Here is a 21,356-nt window from a genome sequence, read left to right as displayed (position 1 = left end):
AGTCCATTGGAAGAATGCAATAAGCTTTTGATTGTCTGAGGCTGTTATTGGATTGCATACCTAAAACATTCTAAAACACAGCGGCTATTCAGACTGAAAGTATAACATACAAATTTTAATTACATTTTCCCACTCTTTTTATCAAAATATTTCAGCGTGGATTAGGAGAAATATCACTGAGTGCTGAAAGTCTCGACCCAAAACACACACCAGACATTATTTGTATAAAGGTTTAATCTTTTAGCATAGTTGAGAGAAGTGTACATACCTGTAGGGGCCTTTTATTTTAACATCCTGCCTTTTGCTATTTTGTTTTTTCAGCTTCTCCTTTTGGCTGTCCTCTTTTATCTTAAAAATTCACACTTTCAGATGATTGAAAATGCAGGAGCCTCCATAATAAGATTGATCATTATTAGAGTTCCAAGTCTTTAGAGATAACCAATTAGACCATCCACCATATAGCTAAAATAAAAGCCCAATCATCCTGAACCACTCGTTATTTTATATAGAGACAAAACATGCAATTATTTTTACATTTTCGAAAATTGTCTAAGTTACCCAAACAAAAGTATCGCCAGATTTGCATAAAACTTGTTACATATCTTAAAGTCAGTGGTCAGTATTATCAAACTGATTTTATACTGAAGGTAAAAAAATAACATCTAGGGACATTATTAAGTCTACATTATTTCTTAAATAGATTTGGCTGTGAAAATCTGTAACATTTTTGACTACAGTAAGTGCTATGAAAAATTATGGTTTAAATTTTGCAGCTGGAAAAATGTTTCATGCAGAAACATGAATTAACAAAAAATGTTGTTTCATGGTCATCTAAGATTACTTTGGGAAGTAAAATCCGAATTCTGAGTTCTTTCTGAAATTTTCTGTTGTATTATTAAATTTGATCATTTCTGTATACATGGCTTTTTGAGAATCCTTTGGGAATTTTACTGTAAACTTAACATTTGTTATGAATTTCTGAATCTTTCTAAGTTTGGGGAAAATGACAAGTTGATAGTTCAGAAGTTCAGAATTTGGCTTTGCCCTAATTGGGGGAGGTTAGAGCAAAAGTTGCTCAGAAAGAGATGGAACTGGGATCAGGTCCCTTTAAGTTTTGTTTTTTGTTTTTCATTTATTTATTTTTACTGTTGTTAGTTTAGTTTTATTTTCAGGAATTATTCTTTTATTAACAAAAAGCCAATTTTACAGGATACAAATAAAATGTAAGCACCAACCAGTGTTATGGTTTAAGGAGCTCCCGTACATTCCCAGATTTTGGTCCTCTAATTTGTTTACATTATCCCCAGTATCTGAAAAATGACTTCCTGAGCTGGTGAAATCTTTTTTCATTGTTCCACACAGTCTGTGTGTGAGCCTCTCATTGACTTGTGTGATGTGGTGTGCTGGTGTTTCCTGCAGCCTGTTGACAGAAGCTGATGCAGGGCACACAGAGTTCACAGATGAAGTGTTTCAAAATGAAGCCCGTCTTCCGGGCGGAGAGTGGAAACCTTCTGCAGAGCCTTACACAGACGTGGTAAGGATCCTTACACTGCAAACGCCAGCAGTTTACCAAAGATGTCACAAATATCGCTCAATACTATTTTATTTAGAAGAAAAATTGTCTTGTTTAAATAAATAAAAAAAAAAACACCACTAAAATAACAACTTTGTAAAAAAACAGTCCTTTTTCGAGAGCAAGTAGTAAATAAAAAAACGACAAACAATTTAATACATATTTTCATTTGAACTGCAAGAACTTCTGATATTCAAAAAATCTTTGAAAACGTTAAAAACCTAACAGTGTTTGTTTTAAAGAATGGAGAAAAAGCTCAGAGTCCTGAAGAGTTTGAATGTCCACCTGGTTGGAGCTGTGACGATGGTTGGAGCTGTGATATAGACCGAGCTGTTGATGATAAAGGTAATATGATTGTAAAAAAATTCTGAAACTAACCTCTCCTCTCTGTTCCTTCACTTGAAACACTCTAAAGGAGCAATTCGTCATTAACGACGTATACTCCTTTAATGTCGCAATGAGTAAGAAAATGACTGTGAAATTAACCAAAATCATTCCCATTTGTCTCCTGTGATGAAAGAAGCATTCCCTATTAGCAATTGGTCCTCTCTATCACCAATGTCTTACTCAGGTTTTCCTCCTTTCAAATCTAAAGGTACTTCAGTGAAGTGTATAGCCTTTGTTTACTTCCTGGTTCCTCAGCTAAGCATATGAAAATTCCCTGGGCTCCCAAAACAGAGCACAGTATTTGGTATTTTATTTTGGCAAAAGAGCAGCAGTCTGCAAATATGAATGACAGCAAAAGAAGCGAACCAGAATAGTTACCCAAGAAGCCTTGGCATCCTTCACAACAACTTAGCATCTATTTTGTGCCATTATTACTTAACACTCCATAAACTACATCTTGTGTTCCTAGGTTGGGAATATGGAGTTACGATGCCCCCTGATGATAAACCTGAATCCTGGGTTCCAGCTGAGAAGATGTACCACAATCACCGCAGGAGGAGACTAAAACGAAAAAGAAGGAAGATTTCTGAAAAAGTTGTTGCAGCTAAAGTGAGAAAGGCATGGAAAAGAGAATGTATCCATGTACTACAAGGGTTCTGGCCTATCCTCACTGACATTTTCTATATATTGACAGTCTGATACTCAGCTCCTCGTTGGCTGTCTTAGTGATCTTAAACTCTGGGTTTATGTTTTCTATTTAGTGAATGCAGAAATCAAAATGAGGTTATTCAGCTCTATATGTTTCTTCTAACCTGACCTGTCTATAGTCACAAAAATAAGAATCAATAGATGTGCTGTAGTAAAATGTATTCTTTTCATCTTAGGTGTCTCTTTAAGATTAAACCTATCCTGTCCATGGAACAAATGGAATCAGTAATTCCCAATAGTGACTCATCCATCCATCCATCCATTATCTGACACGCTTGTCCCGAGTGCGGTCACGAGGGGTGCTGTTACCTATCTCCAGCAGTCAATGGGCGAGAGGCGAGGTTCACCCTAGATAGGTTGCCAGTCCATTGCAGGGCAACACAGAGACAAACAGGACAAACAACCATTCACACATAAACACCTAAGGAGACTGTAGAGAAGTCAATTAACCTAACGGTCATGTTTTTGGACAGTGGGAGGAAGCCGGAGTACCCGGAGAGAACCCACATTCTCAGGGAGAACATGCAAGCTCCATGCAGAAAGACCGAACCCAGAACCTTCTTGCTGCAAGGCAGCAGTGCTACCCACTGCTCCACTGAGCATCCCCCAATAGTGCCTCAATGTTTGGAAACATAGAAAGTCAGTGTTTTTAGGAATTTTGCTGTTTCTCTGTCTGTTTTACCTGCTGTGGAGTACTTCAACTATATTCTGCTTTTAGAGTGAAATATGAATACATAAAATAAACATGGGACAGTAACCAAAATGGTATTGTAAAATTGCAACCATTTATGTTCTTTATTGTAGACAAGAGAACCAGGGGAAGGCTGGGAATACTCTTCTCTGATTGGTTGGAAGTTTCACAGAAAGGAGCGTTCCTCTGACACTTTTCGGCGCCGGCACTGGAGGAGAAAGATGGTCCCTTCGGACTGCATTGGAGCCTCAGCCATCTTCAAACTTGAAGGAGCACTGGTGAGTCATGCTAAAATGCTCCAAGTGAGCTTTCAAAATAACCTGGCTTTCATGACAATGGGTCTTATATGATGCTATCTGGGTCACATCCTCTCATTATACTCAAGTTCCTGGAAGAAGCTGGCACATAACATAGGAAACTTGATGTTACACTTGATTCTATGGTTCGTGATACAGTATGCTTGAAAGAGCTCTTGAGTGTTCTTTTCAGTGCCTAAGTGTATGTTTTGTTAACAGGGGGTTGATGTTGAGGAAAAGGGCAGTAAAACGGATGCACCCAAACCGTTTGGTGCCAACACACCCACCATTTCCTGCCACTTCCGCCGTGAGTAACTGGGTCTGATGAAATTAACTCCAGCTCATAAATGTTGATTAAAGACTCTTTGAAAATGCATGGCTGAGTGTTTATAATAAAAGATAACATGTCTCCACACTTACAGAGAGCCTGCTACAGTTGCCTTTTACAGATGTGAAATGTCTTGAAAATAACCGCTTTTACTGCAGGGACACAGGGGGATAAAAAAAAAACTATAGATGAACTCAATCTTTTATTTGAGTAAACCTTTCAGTGAAAATTTTTTTTTTATAAAATAAGATGAACAATGCTGGTCTCATTGGCATCTCTCTTTCATTTGGTGTGCAACCCAGCCATGAAAATAAAACAGCACAGTGAAATATTTAATACATAAAAAAAAAAGCTTATTCCTGTTAAATAAGAGACTACAGCTGTTATATATATATTTAAACACTGGGAGGTGTATAAATCGAACTTATTCAAGACTTTTTCCTCCTTCATTGGAAGGTTTCTGCTCCACATCTTCCTCTCGGTTGATGGACTGAAGCTCCTAGTGGCCGAGCAAACAGCAACATATTTTTTGTGAAATTGGTGTCACTGTTTTATGATTTAGCTCAAACCTTTATGGTTTTAAAGAGTAATCATTTCACTTAAAGCTTGTATGTTTATTTTGTATCTAGATCACCTAGTTTAGTTAGAGTATGTGTTTATTTACTGCTGATATGCAGTGTGCAGTAGCAATAGTTACTACACTGTCCCCATTAATATAAACAGGACCACATAAAAGTGCTTTTAATATTTCATCATTATTTTTTACTTAGATATAATACGGTTGACCTGGTTACAGCAGGAATAGGAGGTTTATGTTTAGGTGCATGTGCACTCGTTTGTTTTTCTACCTGTACATTTATGTGCTGAGAAGACTCTAGTAAATAGAATAATTAAATAAAACTATATGTAGTTGAAGTAAAAAAAATGCAGTTATATAGTTGTCAGATGGGGTGTTAGAGGTTGTTAAAATGGCACAGATGGGAGTTTGATTATGGTAAAAGGCGGTGTAAAGGACCAGAGTGGTACATGTTAAATGACATGCCTTTGCTATCAATTGTAAGATTTAAATACAGAAATGGCCTTAACCAATTTCTGCACCACATTTTTCCAGTAATTTCTCTTTTTTAAAGTCTTTTACATTTTTAGCTTTAATAGTAGACATAAGAATGTTTACTCGAGAAATAATATAAATTTTCTTTTGAAATTTCCTTACCTATTAAGAACGACACATCTGCCTAATTTGCACTCCATGTTTTCCTGCCTCTCAGACTGTTATTTCAGAAAAAAGGCTTTATGCCATGTAATGTTTTTCCCTCTGGAAATGGGGAAATTTTAAGCAACATTTCCTTAATTTTCTTATCAATCAAAGTGAAAAATAAAACAAGGCTTTATTTTAATTCTTCTAATTGGAAAATTATGTGCAAATGAGATTAGGACTGTTGATTTGGTTTTAAAAATTTATCATTTTTTTAATAAAACAGTTTCTTCTCCAAGATTTATTTAAATGTTATTTTTTTATTTTTATTTATTTACATTTTAGAAGGATTAATATCCTTTGAATATATTTGCACATCTGTACCATAGTTTCTAATAAGGATTAAGGGTGCTTTGTCACAATGTCTACAATCAGTATAATGCCTAAAATGACTTTCTGCTGTGATCCGTGAACTTAGTCAGGGTTAACAGACCAGCATTTTTAAGAATCTCCTCTCCCTCAAGGTTCTCACCTTTACCACCTTAGGGTGTATGTTTACCAAGGGAGAAATCTCTGTGCAATGGACAAGGACAGTTTCTCTGGTAAAGACAATATACATCAAAATTATAATCTGACAATCTAAACACACTACAAGTTAAAATTGTTAGATTGCGTAAATGAGACCATTTTGCATTTCTTCCACTCCAGATCCCTATGCCCATGTGTCCTTTCTACATATGAGCAAGACTACAGAAGTCATAAGAACCACCCTGAACCCAACCTGGGACCAGACTCTGATCTTTGAAGACATTGAAATCTTTGGAGACCCGCAAAAAATAGCCTGCAATCCCCCAGATGTGGTCCTTGAGCTATATGACAGCGATCAAATGGTTCTTTATAGATTAGATTTAAACATCATAAAAAGTTCCATGGTATGTGTAATACAATTTGATAATGATTGTGTACAAATGTGATTTGATAACTAGGGCAAGGATGAACCGATGGGGCACTGCATGTGCCCCCCTGTGGTAAAACTCCCAAGTAAAAGCCCAAGTGTGTCTGCCAGTGTGAAACTACAGTGGTTTCCAGTCACCAAAAAAGGTCACAGTGCTGGGGAGGTGCTTGTTGCTGCTGAGCTAATACTGAAGGAGAAGGTATACACAATGTAGCTGATACTCTTCAGGTTTACTTTCTGTACAAATGACTTATCATGGCTGTTTGACAGGGTGATGATAGAGTTCTTCCTCTAGTGCCCCCTCGGCGGGGGGAAACACTCTACATGGTACCTCAGGGAATCAGACCAGTAGTTCAACTAACTGCTATCGAGGTACTGTATTAGCTTCCTAGACCCACACCTGTCAATCTGCCAAAGAGGCTTGCTTTGGTTTCTCCACCTTAGCAATCCACCTTTCCTTTTTCTCCTGCCAGGTTCTGACTTGGGGCTTGAGGAACATGAAGACCTTCCAGGTGGCCACAGTGTCCTCCCCCAGTCTGACAGTGGAATGTGGTGGGGAGATGGTTCAAACAGCTGTAATTAAAAACTTCAAAAAGCACCCAAACTTTCCAGGATCAGTGCTGCTCCTCAAAGTGGTATTCACTATTTATCTACTTTATTTATGGAGAAAGCTTGGGGGGGCTGTAGAAAAGAACAACTCCCTTTACAAGGGTGAAAGCAAAAAACAAAAAAAACAAAATGTAACGCCACCCAAACTGAGCTGCTTGAACTATGATATAATTGGCTAGAGTGAATTTTCTTACTAAAAGGAACAGACAAACATTTTGAGATATAAACATTGAAAAACTGCTGTTATCAAACAAAAACTTTGAAAATCCTTCAAGAAGACTGACAAAAAATTTACTCTTTGCTCTGATCCAAATATTCCTTGACATTACTCCTGTTTTCATATGATCTACAATGATCGCTTTTCTTTCACTTCATATTCTTGAAAATACGATAATTTCCAAACCATGCCACATGTTTTAGATTCAAATGAAGTTTTAAAATAGTAAAATCTGTCATTTTGGTTTTTTATCTGTATGTAAAAGCCATGTTCCTTATGGTATCCAAACCACAATCAGCAGAAATAAACTTTACCACAAGTTACATACTGTTAAATGAAAATCTATATGAGATGTTTTATGGCTAAAATACAATTCTGAACTGCCAGGATAAATACTATTAAATGCAATCATTATGGCATGGTTATATAGGACAAAATAGCTACTTTAGGGAACAAATTAGACTGGTAATCAACAAGATGCCAAATGGTGCAGAACAAGCTTAAGATTTTCTTCACTGTGTTTATTTTTACGCTTCTACAGCTGACATGGAATAACCTTTTTGTGTTGATTGTACCTGTTTGTTATGTAATCTCCTGCTGTGTTCCTAGCTCCTCCCTAAAGAAGAGATCTACACCCCTCCCATTGTGCTGAAAGTGATTGACCATAGACCATTTGGCAGAAAACCAGTGGTGGGTCAATGTACCATTGACTGCCTGGAGCATTTCCGCTGTGATCCATACCGTCCTAACAATGATCTCTGCATGTCAGCCCATGGTATTCTAACACATCTATGACATTTTCACAATTTACTCTTAGCTCCTTGCAGTTAGACTCATCATGTGTTTTTCCTTCTATCGACTCTGTAGTGGAACTGATAACTGCACCCCAAGGAGATGTTATCATAGACATTGATGAGGGAATCCTTTTAAAAACACAGGTAAATACAACTTTCTAATATACAGTTACTGCTGTAAATATACAACACCCATTTCAAACCAGATTTAGAATATGGCAACGGGAAGCTGCAATAAAGATGAATCAAACCAGTAAAATAGTTCAAAATAACAAATATTACCAAGGTCTTATAGCCTACTGTAAAATGCATGTGAAGCACCTTAAGTAGTGATGCTAAAGTATCTTAGCTCAATCCTCAAGCACTGATCCAATCAGATTCACTAATATTCTTGTTTTTTTTAGTTTGGTTTGTTCTTCTTTGATATAGTTTAAGTCAGGAAACTGCTATGCCCACTGTAGCATCTTCAGGACATGCTCGGAAGCCAAGCCTGGGTGGACTTTGAGAAACTTTATCATTAAAGTAAATTTATACAGTTATTTTGCTTGAGCTATGAGTGAATTTGTGACTTTTTTATTTATATTTCTGAGATGCAGTGAAAGTTTACAGCCAAGCACCTGGGTATAGGAGAGGTTTCATCCCAAGTGAGCCTAAGTCAGCTAATGAATTACACTGCCCCCTTGACTGGTTCCCTGAGGTGTTGCTGAGATCACTACTGACCTGCAAATACTGCTAATTAAAACGAAAATAGCATTGTTCTCATTATAATGTTATTCAACTATGTAAAATCTTGATGTGTGCTTTGCTTTGTGATTAAACATTTTATTTTTTGTATTAACTACATTCACTGATCACTTTCGACTTGGCTGATCAAGAAACAAAGATGGCTTTTCATTTGTTTAGAGATACAGTATAAGTAGGTGCATAACTAGACTGAGAACTGAGTCCATCCTTATTTCTGATTAGGAAGAAGAGGCCATAGACTGGTGGAGTAAGTTCTATGCCTCTATTGGGGACCATGAAAAATGCGGACCTTACCTGAAACTGAGATACGATACACTACAGGTGAAATATCTAATTCATACCAACAAATATTCCTAAATCTTCATTTTGTATCTCTTTGAAAAAGAAAATCATATGTGTTGACTCATCATACAACATTGAAGCAGCCTTTTCTGTTGTGATGTTGGGGTAAATAGGTTTACAACACTGAGTTAGAAGAGGTCAAGGAGTTCCAGGGGCTGACTGATTTCTGCAGCACCTTCAAGCTGTATCGTGGGAAGACTGGCGATGAGGAGGAAGATCCGTCTGTGGTGGGAGAGTTTAAGGTACTGTGACTATGATCAGAAGCTCATTGAACCTGTTGCTTTTGGGTTCTATGGTTGCTTTTTAGCATGTAATCAGTTTGTGAATTTGATGAAAGTAGAACTATTCTTCAGCTGATTTGAATGATTTTTGATTCCGGTACCTTATTTGTAAAATGAAAAGTTACATTCTTATAGCTAACAACCTACCATAGTGACTGACCTACAGTTGCATTATTAAAATGTTTTAATTAACTTTTCACTCACAGTACAAATCCTTATGATTTTCATTCCTGACAATAAAAAGTGCAGATTTTAATGGTACCCAATGCAAGAATTGCTTCTGTTCAGGGTTCCTTCAGGATTTATCCCCTCCCTGATGACCCAGGGGAACGTGCTCCACCTCTTCAGTTCAGAGAACGCCCTGAGCTCGGACCGCAGGAGTGTTTGGTCAGAATATATGTGGTGCGCGGTATTGACCTGCAACCCAAAGACACAAATGGCCTGGTGAGATTCTTCTGAACTTAATGAAAATGATCAAATAGTTATTTCTTTTCAAATTTACTTTGAAGATGGGATCTTCATTGTTTTGATGAGTGATTTGACATTTCTGCATGTTTATTTCAGTGTGACCCATACATTAAAATTACACTTGGGAGAAAAATGCTTGATGACAGAGATAATTACAAACCCAACACCCTCAATCCAGAGTTTGGAAAGTGAGATTTCACACTTAAAAGTTATTCTAAGACTAGGAATATGAAAGCTGCAATACCTTTCCACTTTTGTTAATGCCCCAACAGGATGTTTGAGCTTTCCTGCTTTCTTCCTCTGGAAAAGGATCTGAAGATCTCCGTGTATGATTTTGATTTACTGAGCAGAGATGAAAAAGTTGGTGAGACAATCATCGACTTGGAGAACCGATTCCTATCTTGTTTCAGATCCTGTTGTGGGTTGCCACAAACATACTGTGTGTAAGTTTGTATTAACCTCTATCAAAAAGAGATGTAATGTCTTTTCTTCCTTGAAAGAAAGGTTGACAGTTGGAGCTTTTTCTTGCTCACAGTCTCTGTGATGTATAAAGTAAATTTGGTTTGATTTAATTTTAGGTCTGGAATAAACCAGTGGAGGGATCAACTGAGACCTTCCCAGATTCTCCAAAATGTGGCTAAGGAAAAAGGCTTTCCTCCTCCACACATAGAAGAAGATGGAAATTATCTGTCTTTTGCTGGAAAACAGTACAATTTGCTTGACTTTGGTACTTTTGTGCATTTTATTTATTTTTATATCTTACCATAATTATTTTGGAAGCAATGCTTTGTCAACCCTTTTTAGACAATTTTAATGGTTAAAGGTCTGAAAAGAGGACCCTTTATTCAAGGTTAAGACAGACAGTAAGACTACTCAAAATGCGTTTATTTGCAACTGAGTGATTGGCAGTGACAGCTAGGGCGTCTAAGGCAGGAACCTCTGGTCTTAAAGTTCAGTCTGTGCCCAGAGAAAGAGGTGGATTCCAGCCAAACAGCTTGCAACACAATGCGGTGAACACAGCCCAGAGACAGCAGCTGGCCTGTATAGATAGATAGATAGAGAAATGCTGTAAAAACTATTGGATGCAGAAATTTTGTTAAATTCACTCAATTAAATTTAGCTAAAATACCGCTTTACAGAATCCAAACGTTAGTTGATTAGTTGATGCAGATTCTCAGAAGCGGCAGGTACATCCATCGTCATTGGATTAGTAATTTAAACAGCATCCAAAATTAATGCATTTTGCAGTCGAATAAAGAATATTTTAACAGTGGCTATGTGTAGATCTATATATTACATTTAACTATACATTTAGTAGAAGATGAATATACAGAATCCACAGTGTTTCCAATAATTTCTTTGTATACAAAATGAAGCCTCTTAATGGACTTATTTCATTTCTAATTTACAGAGGATCCATCTTGCAAACAATCATGCACTGAGAAAGTCAGAGCGAGGACTGACATTCAGATTTTTGCACATAATAATCGGTTGCCTTTATGCAATTCAAACAATAAAATTTAATGTATTTGAAATAAAGAAACTTATTGGTATTAATTTTAAATAAGAATACTTTATTAATTCAAAATTCATAAATCTGTAATTTAATGGATATGCATCATGTAACGTTATTTAATAGGTTTGAGTTACACTTATCTAAAAAGGTAAATGGATATTTGTTATTTAATACATTTACATTGATCTTAACATTTGGGTGAAATATTGAGTGTAACTGCAGGTGTTTGTACAGGTTAGAGCAGTTTCAAGAATGTTAATGTCCAACTTTGTAGAACATTTGGATGTTTCTACAAACTGTGCATTCTAAGGTCCTTGTGATTTGTTCCTTCTGTTTATCTAGTTGGAGAAAGCCCTGGTTGAAGTGACCGTTTAGACATTTTTACTTTGTTACATTTTGTGTGCATTTCTCCATTTATTCACATATAACCTTTATTTTTTACTTAAATAATATCTTTAATATATGTGTGATTTTGCACCTGAGGTTGTTAATGAAGCTTTGAACTAGTTAAAAATTATGAATATATGATTCTTTCTGCAGAGGCAAACACTGAAATCCATCAACACTTGGGACCAGCCAGAGAGAGACTGGCCCTGCATGTCCTTAGAAAACAAGGATTTGTACCGGAACATGTGGAGACCAGAACTTTGTACAGTTCACACCAACCCAATCTGCCCCAGGTAAAAAAAATAAATTAAAATAAGTGTAATTTTCTTAAATTCTACCTTGATGGAGCTTGATGGATTATTTTGCCATCAGCCAAACCAATCCCTGATATGTGCTGCCTTTTTTTTCTCAGGGGTTGGGGGGTTAAGCTGAAATTGTATTTTCTTCATGCATTTACATGATAAAGATATCACAACTACAAACCACCACAAAATAGTTAATCATTGTGAAGTGGGAGACTAATTATCAATAATGAATTGGTAAGCTCTAAACTTAAAAAGCCTAAAACATGAATCATGCATTAGCCTGCATCCCGTTGTATTTGTTTAAAATAAAATGTACACATATTCTGATTTTTTTAATGTTACAACATAGTTATAAAATAATCAGAAAACAAAATAACATTACATATACTGTAATCTAAAATGTGGCATTTTTGTTGTTGTTGTTGGATTATAGTTAACTGTAAATGTCATCATGAACAAGTTAGTCTGCTTGTTCTTATTCTAATTGCTTTTTCCTGAACTGCAATGCATTTTATCCATCTGGTTCGATTAATATGATTTCCTGTAATGTGACTGATTAAAGGCAGCAAAAAAGGGCCTAATTTCTCAGGTGATGTTTTCTGTTTAGCCACTATTGCCAATGAAGCACAGAAGTTTGTAATTCTAGTATAATAACAATTAGAAAAGCGTTTTTAAAAGTGTACTAATACAAATAGCACCTTTAAAGAGCAACCCTCTTTTTGCAAAAATACAGGGACAGATTCAAATGTGGGTAGATATTTTCCCCAAGAGTCGGGGTCTGCCTGGGCCTCCATGTGTCATTACCCCTCGCAAAGCCAAAAGGTAAGAGAAAATTAGCAAATATATTTGTTTTGAAGCAAACTTTTTGAAATAATGAGAAACTACATTGAAAAGCAATATCTTTAAACAGGTACTTCCTCCGAGTGATTGTTTGGAACACAACTGAGGTCACTTTGGATGAAACAAGTATCACTGGAGAAAACATGAGTGATATCTATGTTAAAGGGTGAATTACTTCTCTGAACCTCGGTTTATTGTCTGTACGTGTTTGTTGTTCATGTTGTCATGTATGGACATCTGAAAATGTTTCAGATGGATGCCAGGAATGGAAGAGGACAAGCAGAAGACTGATGTCCATTACAGATCTCTGGATGGGGATGGAAATTTTAACTGGAGGTTCATCTTTGGCTTTGACTATCTGCCTACAGAGCAGCTTTGTGTTGCCTCGAGGAAGGTAAGTCAGTTCATAGACCAGGATGACGTCCCTTAATGTTTATTTGTGAGTGAGTGTAATAATTGAGAGAAAATATTTGACCTTTTTCAGGAGCATTTTTGGAATCTGGACAAAACCGAGCACAGATTTCCTCCTAAACTCATCATCCAGATATGGGACAATGACAAATTCTCACTTGATGACTACCTGGGTAAAGAACTGTGGTTCTTTATGTGTATTCATCTGTAAGGGATTAGAGATCAGAGAGGGGTTGAAACCAGAAGTTAGTTCAGATTATTATTACATAATAAAATACACATTTTGTTTGGTCACAATAATTGATTCCCATGTTGTGTCAGTTAGGATTTCAGAAATGATGTAATGTTTTTGATTCTGCTTTCTTTTTGAGTTTTCATTGGTTTCATTTCCATTTTGTGTTATTCTAGTTGTTTTTAGTTGTATTTGTGTTCTTACATTCTGTTCCCCCCTTGTGTAAGTGTCTGTCCCCCGTCTCGCTTCTCGATGCTTCCATCCACACCTGTTCCTTATCTGCTGTTCCTTGTCTAAAATACCTCCACACAACCTGACAAATTATTTATAAATGAGAGAGGGTTAACATCCCTTCTATTAATATTTGGTCAACTAGCTTCTGAACTGTTTGACCTGTTTTAAAAATCCTTCAGCAACTGTTTGCTAGAAGTTTGGCCCAACAGTGTCATGCTGACAGAACTGGTCTAACTGAGTCAGGATGTTAGACTACGTTGTTTCCATAATTTTTTTTTTTTGCTGCTCACAACTCTGCTATAGATTGGAGTTTACAACTTTGTTATGGTACCTACAAAATGATTACTCTTGTCTTTAAGCCACTTTATAATTCACTTGCATCCAAGTTTGCACCTTTCCCTCCAGCTGCATAATACCTCTAGTTCAGGGTCCTCAATATTTATCCCAAATCATTTTGTTAATTCAAAAAAACCTAAGAAAGGAAACATTGAATCTAGTTTATTGCAAGAAAGTGAATGACAAATAACTCGGCATTTTTTTTACTGGATGTGTATCATATTTTCTGCCAAAGGTTCAGCTGAACTTGACCTGCTCAGTTTGATGCCCCCTGCCAAGACTCCAGAAAAGTGCACTTTGAAGATGTTGTCCAGAGAAATGGGATCAGACTCCTCGCTGTTTTCTCGGAAGTCTGTACGGGGATGGTGGCCATGTGCGACTGAGAAAGATGGGAAACATGTACTTGGTGTATGTTTGCTCAATTTCAAGCCATTATTCTTCTCTATTGAATTCTTTTTTCACCTGTAGGCGTTTGAATACGGTGTTTTCTTATTTGCATTTTTTATTTCTTTTGCAGGGCAAAGTGGAGATGACTTTGGAAATCGTGGAAGAAAAGGAAATGGAGGAAAGACCTGCTGGAAAAGGCAGAGACGAGCCAAACATAAATCCCAAACTTGATCCACCCTAGTAAGATCAGGCCTCTCTTAAAGCAATTATCGGTATTTTTTTAGGGTTTTGATTGGTGGAAACAATACTGACTGTGCTTATTCCACAGCCGCCCTGATACATCATTTTTCTGGTTTACCAATCCCTGCAAAACCATGAAGTTCATTGTGTGGCGCAGATTCAAGTGGATCTTCCTAGTCGGGATTCTGCTTCTGCTGGTTATCCTGTTCCTTGGAATCTTTTTCTACTCCCTTCCTGTAAGATTTCCTAATTTACCTTTATCAATGACTCACTCTTCAGTGATCACATTTTATACAAAAAAAAAAAAAAAATCAGATTTTATTTGCTTTCAGAGCTAGTGACTTGTTAGCATAATGCCGTTTTAGTTAAAAAAAAAAAAAAAAAAATCAGATTTTATTTGCTTTCAGAGCTAGTGACTTGTTAGCATAATGCCGTTTTAGTTTGGTAACACTAAATGTTCTTCTCTTTACAGAATTACATCTCTATGAAGATTGTGAAGCCGTTTTCTTAAGAAATAAAAGTGATCGATTTCTGATGCAAGGTTGTGGATAACTAGTTATAATATGCAGGATTTTGCATATAAAGCTTTTTTATGTCACTGTTTTTGCTAAATGACACAAAATTAAATAACTCTCAAGAAACAACAATGTGCAAATATTTTTAATTTTTTTATGGGTTTTGTATATTCTTAAAACTCTTAATGTTTGATGTCCTTTCTATGATTCAATAAATTACAGGTATTTACAAAAATGTTTGCTTCTTTGTCCTCACCTTTGTCACTTTGAGATCAAATATTCCCAAGATTGCATTGATTTTTAGATTTTTAAATCAACTTGATTAAAAATATTTCTATGATTTTTAAAATGCTCCCAAAACTGCTGAAGTAAATATAGGAAAATAAGAATGTGATTTTACCATAAATATGTTGCTCTTCCAGCTATAATTCAAATAGGCCCCAAATGAAAGGTCAACAGACAGGAACTGGTCAACATAAAGAATTTGACTGATGCAGGGCTTATAACAAGGTAGCTGGTTTAAGTGAGCTGGACCTGAGCTTCTCCTCTTTGTGCATGATATGTACTTTAATCTATATTAAACTTTTTGAAACTCTACAGTAATTGCCCTGGTTCATGTCAGTAGAGCAAGAATGCACCCTGGTGGTACATTTGATAATATGCTCCATCTGTTCATTTTATCTCTGAATAAAATAATTGATCCTGACTATGTGGCTACAGATTTTTTATTTTCAAGTAATCTGTTACGCATAATGAACATATGTATGACCTACATCCCTATGACCTCTTATACCTTGTCACACCTTCTAGCCTTCCACATGACATAGCACAACATTTTTTTGAAAGCTTTTGAGTAAAATACTAAATGCAATGCCAGGAAAAAGATTAAGCATAAAAAGCCAAAAAAAAAAATCTAAATAAGAAAGTCTCCTTTATGACATTTTTAAACAGATTATTTCAACTTTCTCACCTTGTACTTATGTCCCATTCATGATGATGATCATGTTTAAAGGCGGCGATCGAACCATTTTTTTATTGCATGCATGTTGCTTCCGTATAGAAATATTATTGAAGTGGTTCACTGCCATAAACTGATGATGGCGCTTCAAAATATTGACAAATGCTCAAAGTATAACAAAGTAAAATCTTAGTGACCCATATGACTAAATATTGAATGGGTCCAAGGGATGAATCAGTCATCTATTCTGTCAATGCATAACATAATAAGAAACTGAAAGAGTGGGACAATGTTTAAAATTATCTAAAAAATTTTGAAATATTTTAAAATCTGTATATTTGTCTTAATTTGAACAGGTAATCAAGATGATCTGTCAGAGGAAGGATAATTTGGGGTCTTAAAACAAGACAATTCAATACAATGTACCTTCAAATAAGAAAATAGAGGTTTTTTTTTTATTTTAAACATAAAACATGTTATTCCATCTGTAAATTCTCTTACCTAACTGTTCAGATCAAGGTAATGTACACTTATTTTAAGGAAAATTTACTTATATTTAAAACTGTGCAGTTTATGTATTCAATACAGTGATCATAACAGGGGCCCAGACCAGTTTTACAAGGGTAATGACCCCTGTTGGGCCCCATCTAGAACAGCTCATGGAGCAGGCATTGAGTGATGAGTACAACTCATAACTATACTAACTATTCTATAACTCAAAGTTTTGCTTAAAAAAGGCACCTTTCATTTAGATAAATATTCCCCTGAAACAATTTGTTTTACTATCAAAACTACCTTTAAACATTCTGTATGATATTAGCTTAGATTTAGAATTATGGATGTATTAATTACAATTATTTCATACCAGCCAAATTATAATAAATCCCTAACTGATTGGTGTTGCTTTGTTAGGAGGTCCCGGGATTTTGGCTCATGAACAGATGACAGCTCTACGTTTGAGCAGAATACCTTCCTTACTTCCTCTTTTTTCACAGAATGAAAGCTCTATCCAAGCAGTAATTGCAGCAGAGATTAAAAGCACTACTAAGCTTCTGGATTTTATGACAAACTGTTTTGACTGATAATATGTCGATGAAACGCTGAATTACATAATCTGTTTCATATGTACTGCTTATAATAGAACAGTTTAAAGTAAAACATGTTATGGTTTCACTGAAACAATGTTTAAACAGTGGAGTATCAAATATAGAGAGTTAGAATGCAGTGACTCTGTTTGCTTTGTTTAAAAGCTAGAATAGCAGGAGCACGCCCAAAGTCAGATGTTATGCTGAATGTCCTCAGTTCATTTTATGTATAATTGTTTTTCCTATTTGAAAAGAATAGGAAAAAGCAAAAAAAAAAAAAAAAAAAAAAAAAAAAAAAAAAAAAAATTTTTTGGGTTTTTTTTTAAAAAAAAAAAAAAAAAAAAAAAAAGCTGTTCTGGGCTTTTTTTAACAACGAAAAAAGTCAAAGCTGCGATGCACAGCACTTGTACGGTAGGGGGCAGTATATAGCTATCTGCAATTGGCTGTGAAATCCTAGCGTTTGATTTCTTTAATTTGGAGTTTTAGTAAATAATTATAATAAAAATAAAATAAAAAAATTAAAGAGGATATAAAAGCACAGGGGAAAAATTATTTTATATAAATTCCAAATGAAAACTGTATATATAAAATGCAAAGGGAGGAAGAGTAGTTAGGAGACAATAATCTTACGTCGTAACTTTGTACACACTGGGCTAGACGGCACAATCCACCATATTAATGTAGAATTGTATGCAAATTAATATTGATTCATCAACTAAGAAGGGAAACTCAATAAGTAAAAAAAAAAAAGACAAAAACGCATTTTAGGACTGATAAACAATCTGGTCTACACTCCATACCAGCTGGGGGCGGTATTGTCTTCACTCGTTCTTCGACAACCGTTAATAAACACAAAGAAGAAGAAGAAGAAAAGGCTTTGATTGGGTTAACAGTCCGTCAGTCAGTGTGTCGCTGCTGGAGAAAAGAGGTGAAAGTTAACATTTAATGCTCATTTTTAGAATGATACCGTTTGTATAGTAAACTATTTAGACGAGTTTGTAATGTTTTATCGCCGAACGTCTCCCTCTTAAAGGTGCACCTGTGTAAGTGGAAATTTCTTTGTTCATAAAGAGCCATCACCGCTAGCTTGCTCAAGGTGTTTATTCTGTGTTGTCCACAACATAGAATCTAAAGGCTCCCGCGGCTTTTGCTTTTGGAGTCTGGACCAGCTCTGTAAGATAATTTTACAGTTTGGTTGAGAGAAGAAAGTCCTTCTCCATGAACAGTTCCTCCGTCAGCTATTTCTCAGCTTATCATCCTTATGCAGTCTAGAATTAGCTTACACATTTTAGTTTTGGCCTCAATTTCTCACTAACATATTTGATGCACAGCTTTTAGTTTCACTTCTGTGTTATTACTTCACAGGTGTCTTTGCTTGAATGAGCTGTCAGCGATTCATAGAAAGATGGATTCTCAAGAAAGGTAAAGTGTTACATAGTTGGGATGTTTACTCAAGAATGAAGGGCCCTGCAAAAATACATTTAACCTTTTTTTAAAAATCAGTTTAATAGCAGACATACACATTGTTGTAATAATTATTTAATGGCTTATTTTAATATGGCATTCAGTTATATGGTTTTTATTTTGCTATCCCAAATACTTGCTCTGTCAGAGTTTTCCTCCTGCAAATACACTAGATCTAGTGTTGGTTTTATTGCTTAATCCTTGCTAGCAACCATATCTGTATAGTTATATTTTTAGCCCCTCTGACCATTTTCAGATGTCTTAAACTGTGCTTTATTATATGACTTCGATTTAGACTTGATCTGAACTTGATTTATCCCTTGGGGTTACTCCTTCAGGATAATTCTGGTTCCCGTAGCTTATATAGAGTGCAAAAGGCAGAGTTAAAGCAAAATGAAATTAAATATAAAACTACAACAGGCAATGTAAAAAGAGTGTATATAGTACAAAAAAGTGAGAAAAAAATAAAGTCCTGGAATATGTTTCCTTTAGATTTAAAGATATCAGCAAAGTAAAGAACTAAGGAAAGACTACACAGTAGTTGACTTGGATTATTACACTTGCACTGTAGAGATGTACTGACCATATAAATAAGTACATCTCTGCAGTGCAAGTATTATAATCCAAGCCAACTACCGTGTAGTCTTTCATTATCTCTATACTATGTAGATATTGTTATATCTAAAATGTTGAAAGTGTTGGATATTAGGTTTTCTTTTCTTTATCTTCTTCACAGCTTTAGATGTGACATTTCTTATGCACTATTAGTATTGGTGCATTCATGACTCTGGTGGTTTTAAGTAGAGATGCACTGATCTGATATTAATGCCAATATCGCAGATATTACAACTGAAGTGCATCAGAATTGAAATACTGTGGATCTGTGCATCCCTAGTTTTAACAGAACATGGATGAAGCTATGCAGTTCCTTAACTTTAGAGTATAATAACCAAATTAGGGTTTATAGTTTTAATGGGATGAAGTTTAAAAGGTGCATGAATCCTTTTGGCAGACACAACTTAAGAGCACTTCAGATAAGGTGCTCTTAAGTTAATTCTATTGATAATCTTTCTTCTTTTTTTTCTTTTTTACAGTTTGACTGTGGAACAAAGACCAGAAGGCATAAGTGAAGATGTTCAACAAAAAGATGCACAAGGAGAACTCCAAATTTCCAACCAAACTAAAGACTTTGTGGAATCAGAGGGCTTTCCTGATGGGCTGGCTTGTCAAAATTCCGCAGACTGTGAGTCTGCAGGTGAGGTGGATGAATCGGTTCCTGCAGAAAGCAGAAGTAATCGAGCTCACAGTTCTAATGGACAAAAAACAAGGAGACCAAGTTCACCTGGTCCTCACGGCCCCCCAAAACCAAAACTCACCCTTTGTCTTAGTAACAGCCCTGGTAAAATTTCTGGCACACCAAGTGATGTGGAGATGCTCAGTCCTGACAGTCCGGTTTGCGTAACCATCTCCAACAACACAGAGTTATGTGATGGAAGGGGTGTCTGTGTAGAAGACTCTGGATTTGCAAAGGAGCCTGGTAAAAAATCTCAGCAGGTTGTCAAAGTGTCAGACTGTGGAAGTTTAACGCAGGAAAAAGCTTGCATTGGAGACGAAGACGTAGAGATGGGGGAGTGCAGTGGCTCCTCTAAAATGAGTCAGGATTTTGTGAGCCAGCCAGATGAAATGTTTAAAAGGTACAAATTATTTACATGTTAATTTGTGTTTTTTGTAGTGGATGATTTTGCTACTGACATTGCCCTTCACTCAAATCATTATACGGTGACCTTCTGTGCTTTTTGCAGTCCTCCACTGGCCTTCTGTAGCCCTGACAAAGAATGGATGGGTACTCCCATTGATGAACTCAACCGAAATCCTCAATGCGCTCCCCCTCTGCCTCACCTGAAAGCAACACCAAATCACACCGTAACAATTAGGGTGAGTTAACAGGCACTCATTTTCATACAGACCTCTGCTCAGTGGTAAAAAAAGAATGACATCCTATCAAGAATACAGGCATTGCAGAGCAGGTCCTTTAATATTTTCACTTTTGAATAGAGACAAGAGGTTAAATAATAATAAAAAAAAAAACTACTTCAGAAGTAGAAATACAATGTGAGAAGGAAATCAGAGTAGACGGCACTGGGCTGAGCTATCCTCTGATTCCCTCAGGGTGTCTTGTCAGTAAAGATTGTCTCAGACTATCCTCCATTGCCCGTCCCACAGGAATGGTGTCTGTTCATGTGTAAGGCCAAAAAAAAATTGCATCATCAACATTCACCGCAGCTAGACAAGGAGGTATAGTTGTTTCTCATCAGCTACAACCATGACAATACTAAAATTAGAGGTAATTCTGACCTGTTAATGATTCCTACAGTCTGGAAGATCCTGATATAAAACTCAAAAATTTTCCAGGGCTAGATCAATATGTAAAAACAGTTTTTTGTGTATAGAAAAAATGGATATCCCATTGTCAAAAGAAAAAAAAATTATGTCTTTAAAGTCATAGGGAAATCATATTTAAATGTCAAATCATTCTGGCTTAAACATGTATTTAAATGTCGATTAAAAAAATTAGAAAAAAAAAAATCCTGTCTTAAAATCTGTTTTTTTCTTCATTATCTTATGCAGGCCAGATAGTTATACGTCAGCTTGTACACCTAAATTTTGCCAATTATGTGTCAACAGTCATCTGTCAATCAAATTTGTTCGGTCATAGCATCTAGATTAATCTGTCACACCTAATATACGCACCGGTTGAATAAGAAATAAGAATCATCGACTTTACCATTGAGTTACATCCGAGTGTTCACGGGAGATGGACGTCTGTGGCTTCAGGAGGCGTAGAGCTAACAGAACTG

At 36.0% G+C, this 21,356-nt stretch overlaps 2 protein-coding genes across 3 annotated transcripts in view; both read left to right on the top strand.

Moving 5' to 3' along the window:
- Nucleotides 1-15,089, top strand: part of LOC107100104 (myoferlin-like) — a 29,261-nt gene extending 14,172 nt beyond the window's left edge. The window contains exons 27-53 of the mRNA XM_015398503.1: nucleotides 1,420-1,534; nucleotides 1,816-1,918; nucleotides 2,430-2,569; nucleotides 3,473-3,637; nucleotides 3,875-3,962; nucleotides 5,703-5,780; nucleotides 5,887-6,068; nucleotides 6,165-6,332; nucleotides 6,404-6,505; nucleotides 6,607-6,768; nucleotides 7,569-7,734; nucleotides 7,827-7,897; nucleotides 8,720-8,818; nucleotides 8,953-9,081; nucleotides 9,409-9,564; nucleotides 9,685-9,776; nucleotides 9,861-10,031; nucleotides 10,167-10,315; nucleotides 11,645-11,784; nucleotides 12,530-12,618; nucleotides 12,707-12,802; nucleotides 12,889-13,030; nucleotides 13,121-13,220; nucleotides 14,085-14,257; nucleotides 14,367-14,476; nucleotides 14,565-14,712; nucleotides 14,949-15,089. Coding sequence (XP_015253989.1) covers nucleotides 1,420-1,534; nucleotides 1,816-1,918; nucleotides 2,430-2,569; nucleotides 3,473-3,637; nucleotides 3,875-3,962; nucleotides 5,703-5,780; nucleotides 5,887-6,068; nucleotides 6,165-6,332; nucleotides 6,404-6,505; nucleotides 6,607-6,768; nucleotides 7,569-7,734; nucleotides 7,827-7,897; nucleotides 8,720-8,818; nucleotides 8,953-9,081; nucleotides 9,409-9,564; nucleotides 9,685-9,776; nucleotides 9,861-10,031; nucleotides 10,167-10,315; nucleotides 11,645-11,784; nucleotides 12,530-12,618; nucleotides 12,707-12,802; nucleotides 12,889-13,030; nucleotides 13,121-13,220; nucleotides 14,085-14,257; nucleotides 14,367-14,476; nucleotides 14,565-14,712; nucleotides 14,949-14,987 — 3,373 coding nt within the window. The 3' untranslated portion in view covers nucleotides 14,988-15,089. The remainder of the gene's footprint in view (nucleotides 1-1,419; nucleotides 1,535-1,815; nucleotides 1,919-2,429; nucleotides 2,570-3,472; nucleotides 3,638-3,874; nucleotides 3,963-5,702; nucleotides 5,781-5,886; nucleotides 6,069-6,164; nucleotides 6,333-6,403; nucleotides 6,506-6,606; nucleotides 6,769-7,568; nucleotides 7,735-7,826; nucleotides 7,898-8,719; nucleotides 8,819-8,952; nucleotides 9,082-9,408; nucleotides 9,565-9,684; nucleotides 9,777-9,860; nucleotides 10,032-10,166; nucleotides 10,316-11,644; nucleotides 11,785-12,529; nucleotides 12,619-12,706; nucleotides 12,803-12,888; nucleotides 13,031-13,120; nucleotides 13,221-14,084; nucleotides 14,258-14,366; nucleotides 14,477-14,564; nucleotides 14,713-14,948) is intronic.
- A 2,795-nt stretch (nucleotides 15,090-17,884) lies between these two features.
- Nucleotides 17,885-21,356, top strand: part of LOC107100185 (poly(ADP-ribose) glycohydrolase-like) — a 32,389-nt gene continuing 28,917 nt past the window's right edge. Inside the window, exons 1-4 of one of the 2 annotated variants that reach the window (XM_015398699.1) lie at nucleotides 17,885-17,962; nucleotides 18,400-18,456; nucleotides 19,593-20,192; nucleotides 20,301-20,433. In XM_015398699.1, coding sequence (XP_015254185.1) covers nucleotides 18,440-18,456; nucleotides 19,593-20,192; nucleotides 20,301-20,433 — 750 coding nt within the window. In that variant the 5' untranslated portion in view covers nucleotides 17,885-17,962; nucleotides 18,400-18,439. Of the gene's footprint in view, nucleotides 18,078-18,399; nucleotides 18,457-19,592; nucleotides 20,193-20,300; nucleotides 20,434-21,356 lie in introns of both variants that reach the window. The other variant, XM_015398623.1, reaches the window with a different exon arrangement.

This window comes from Cyprinodon variegatus, unplaced genomic scaffold, assembly GCF_000732505.1.
Source record: "Cyprinodon variegatus isolate N-32 unplaced genomic scaffold, C_variegatus-1.0 Scaffold1, whole genome shotgun sequence".
In the NCBI taxonomy this organism is placed as follows: Eukaryota; Metazoa; Chordata; class Actinopteri; order Cyprinodontiformes; family Cyprinodontidae; genus Cyprinodon; species Cyprinodon variegatus.
This window is presented reverse-complemented; position numbering and strand designations above follow the sequence as displayed.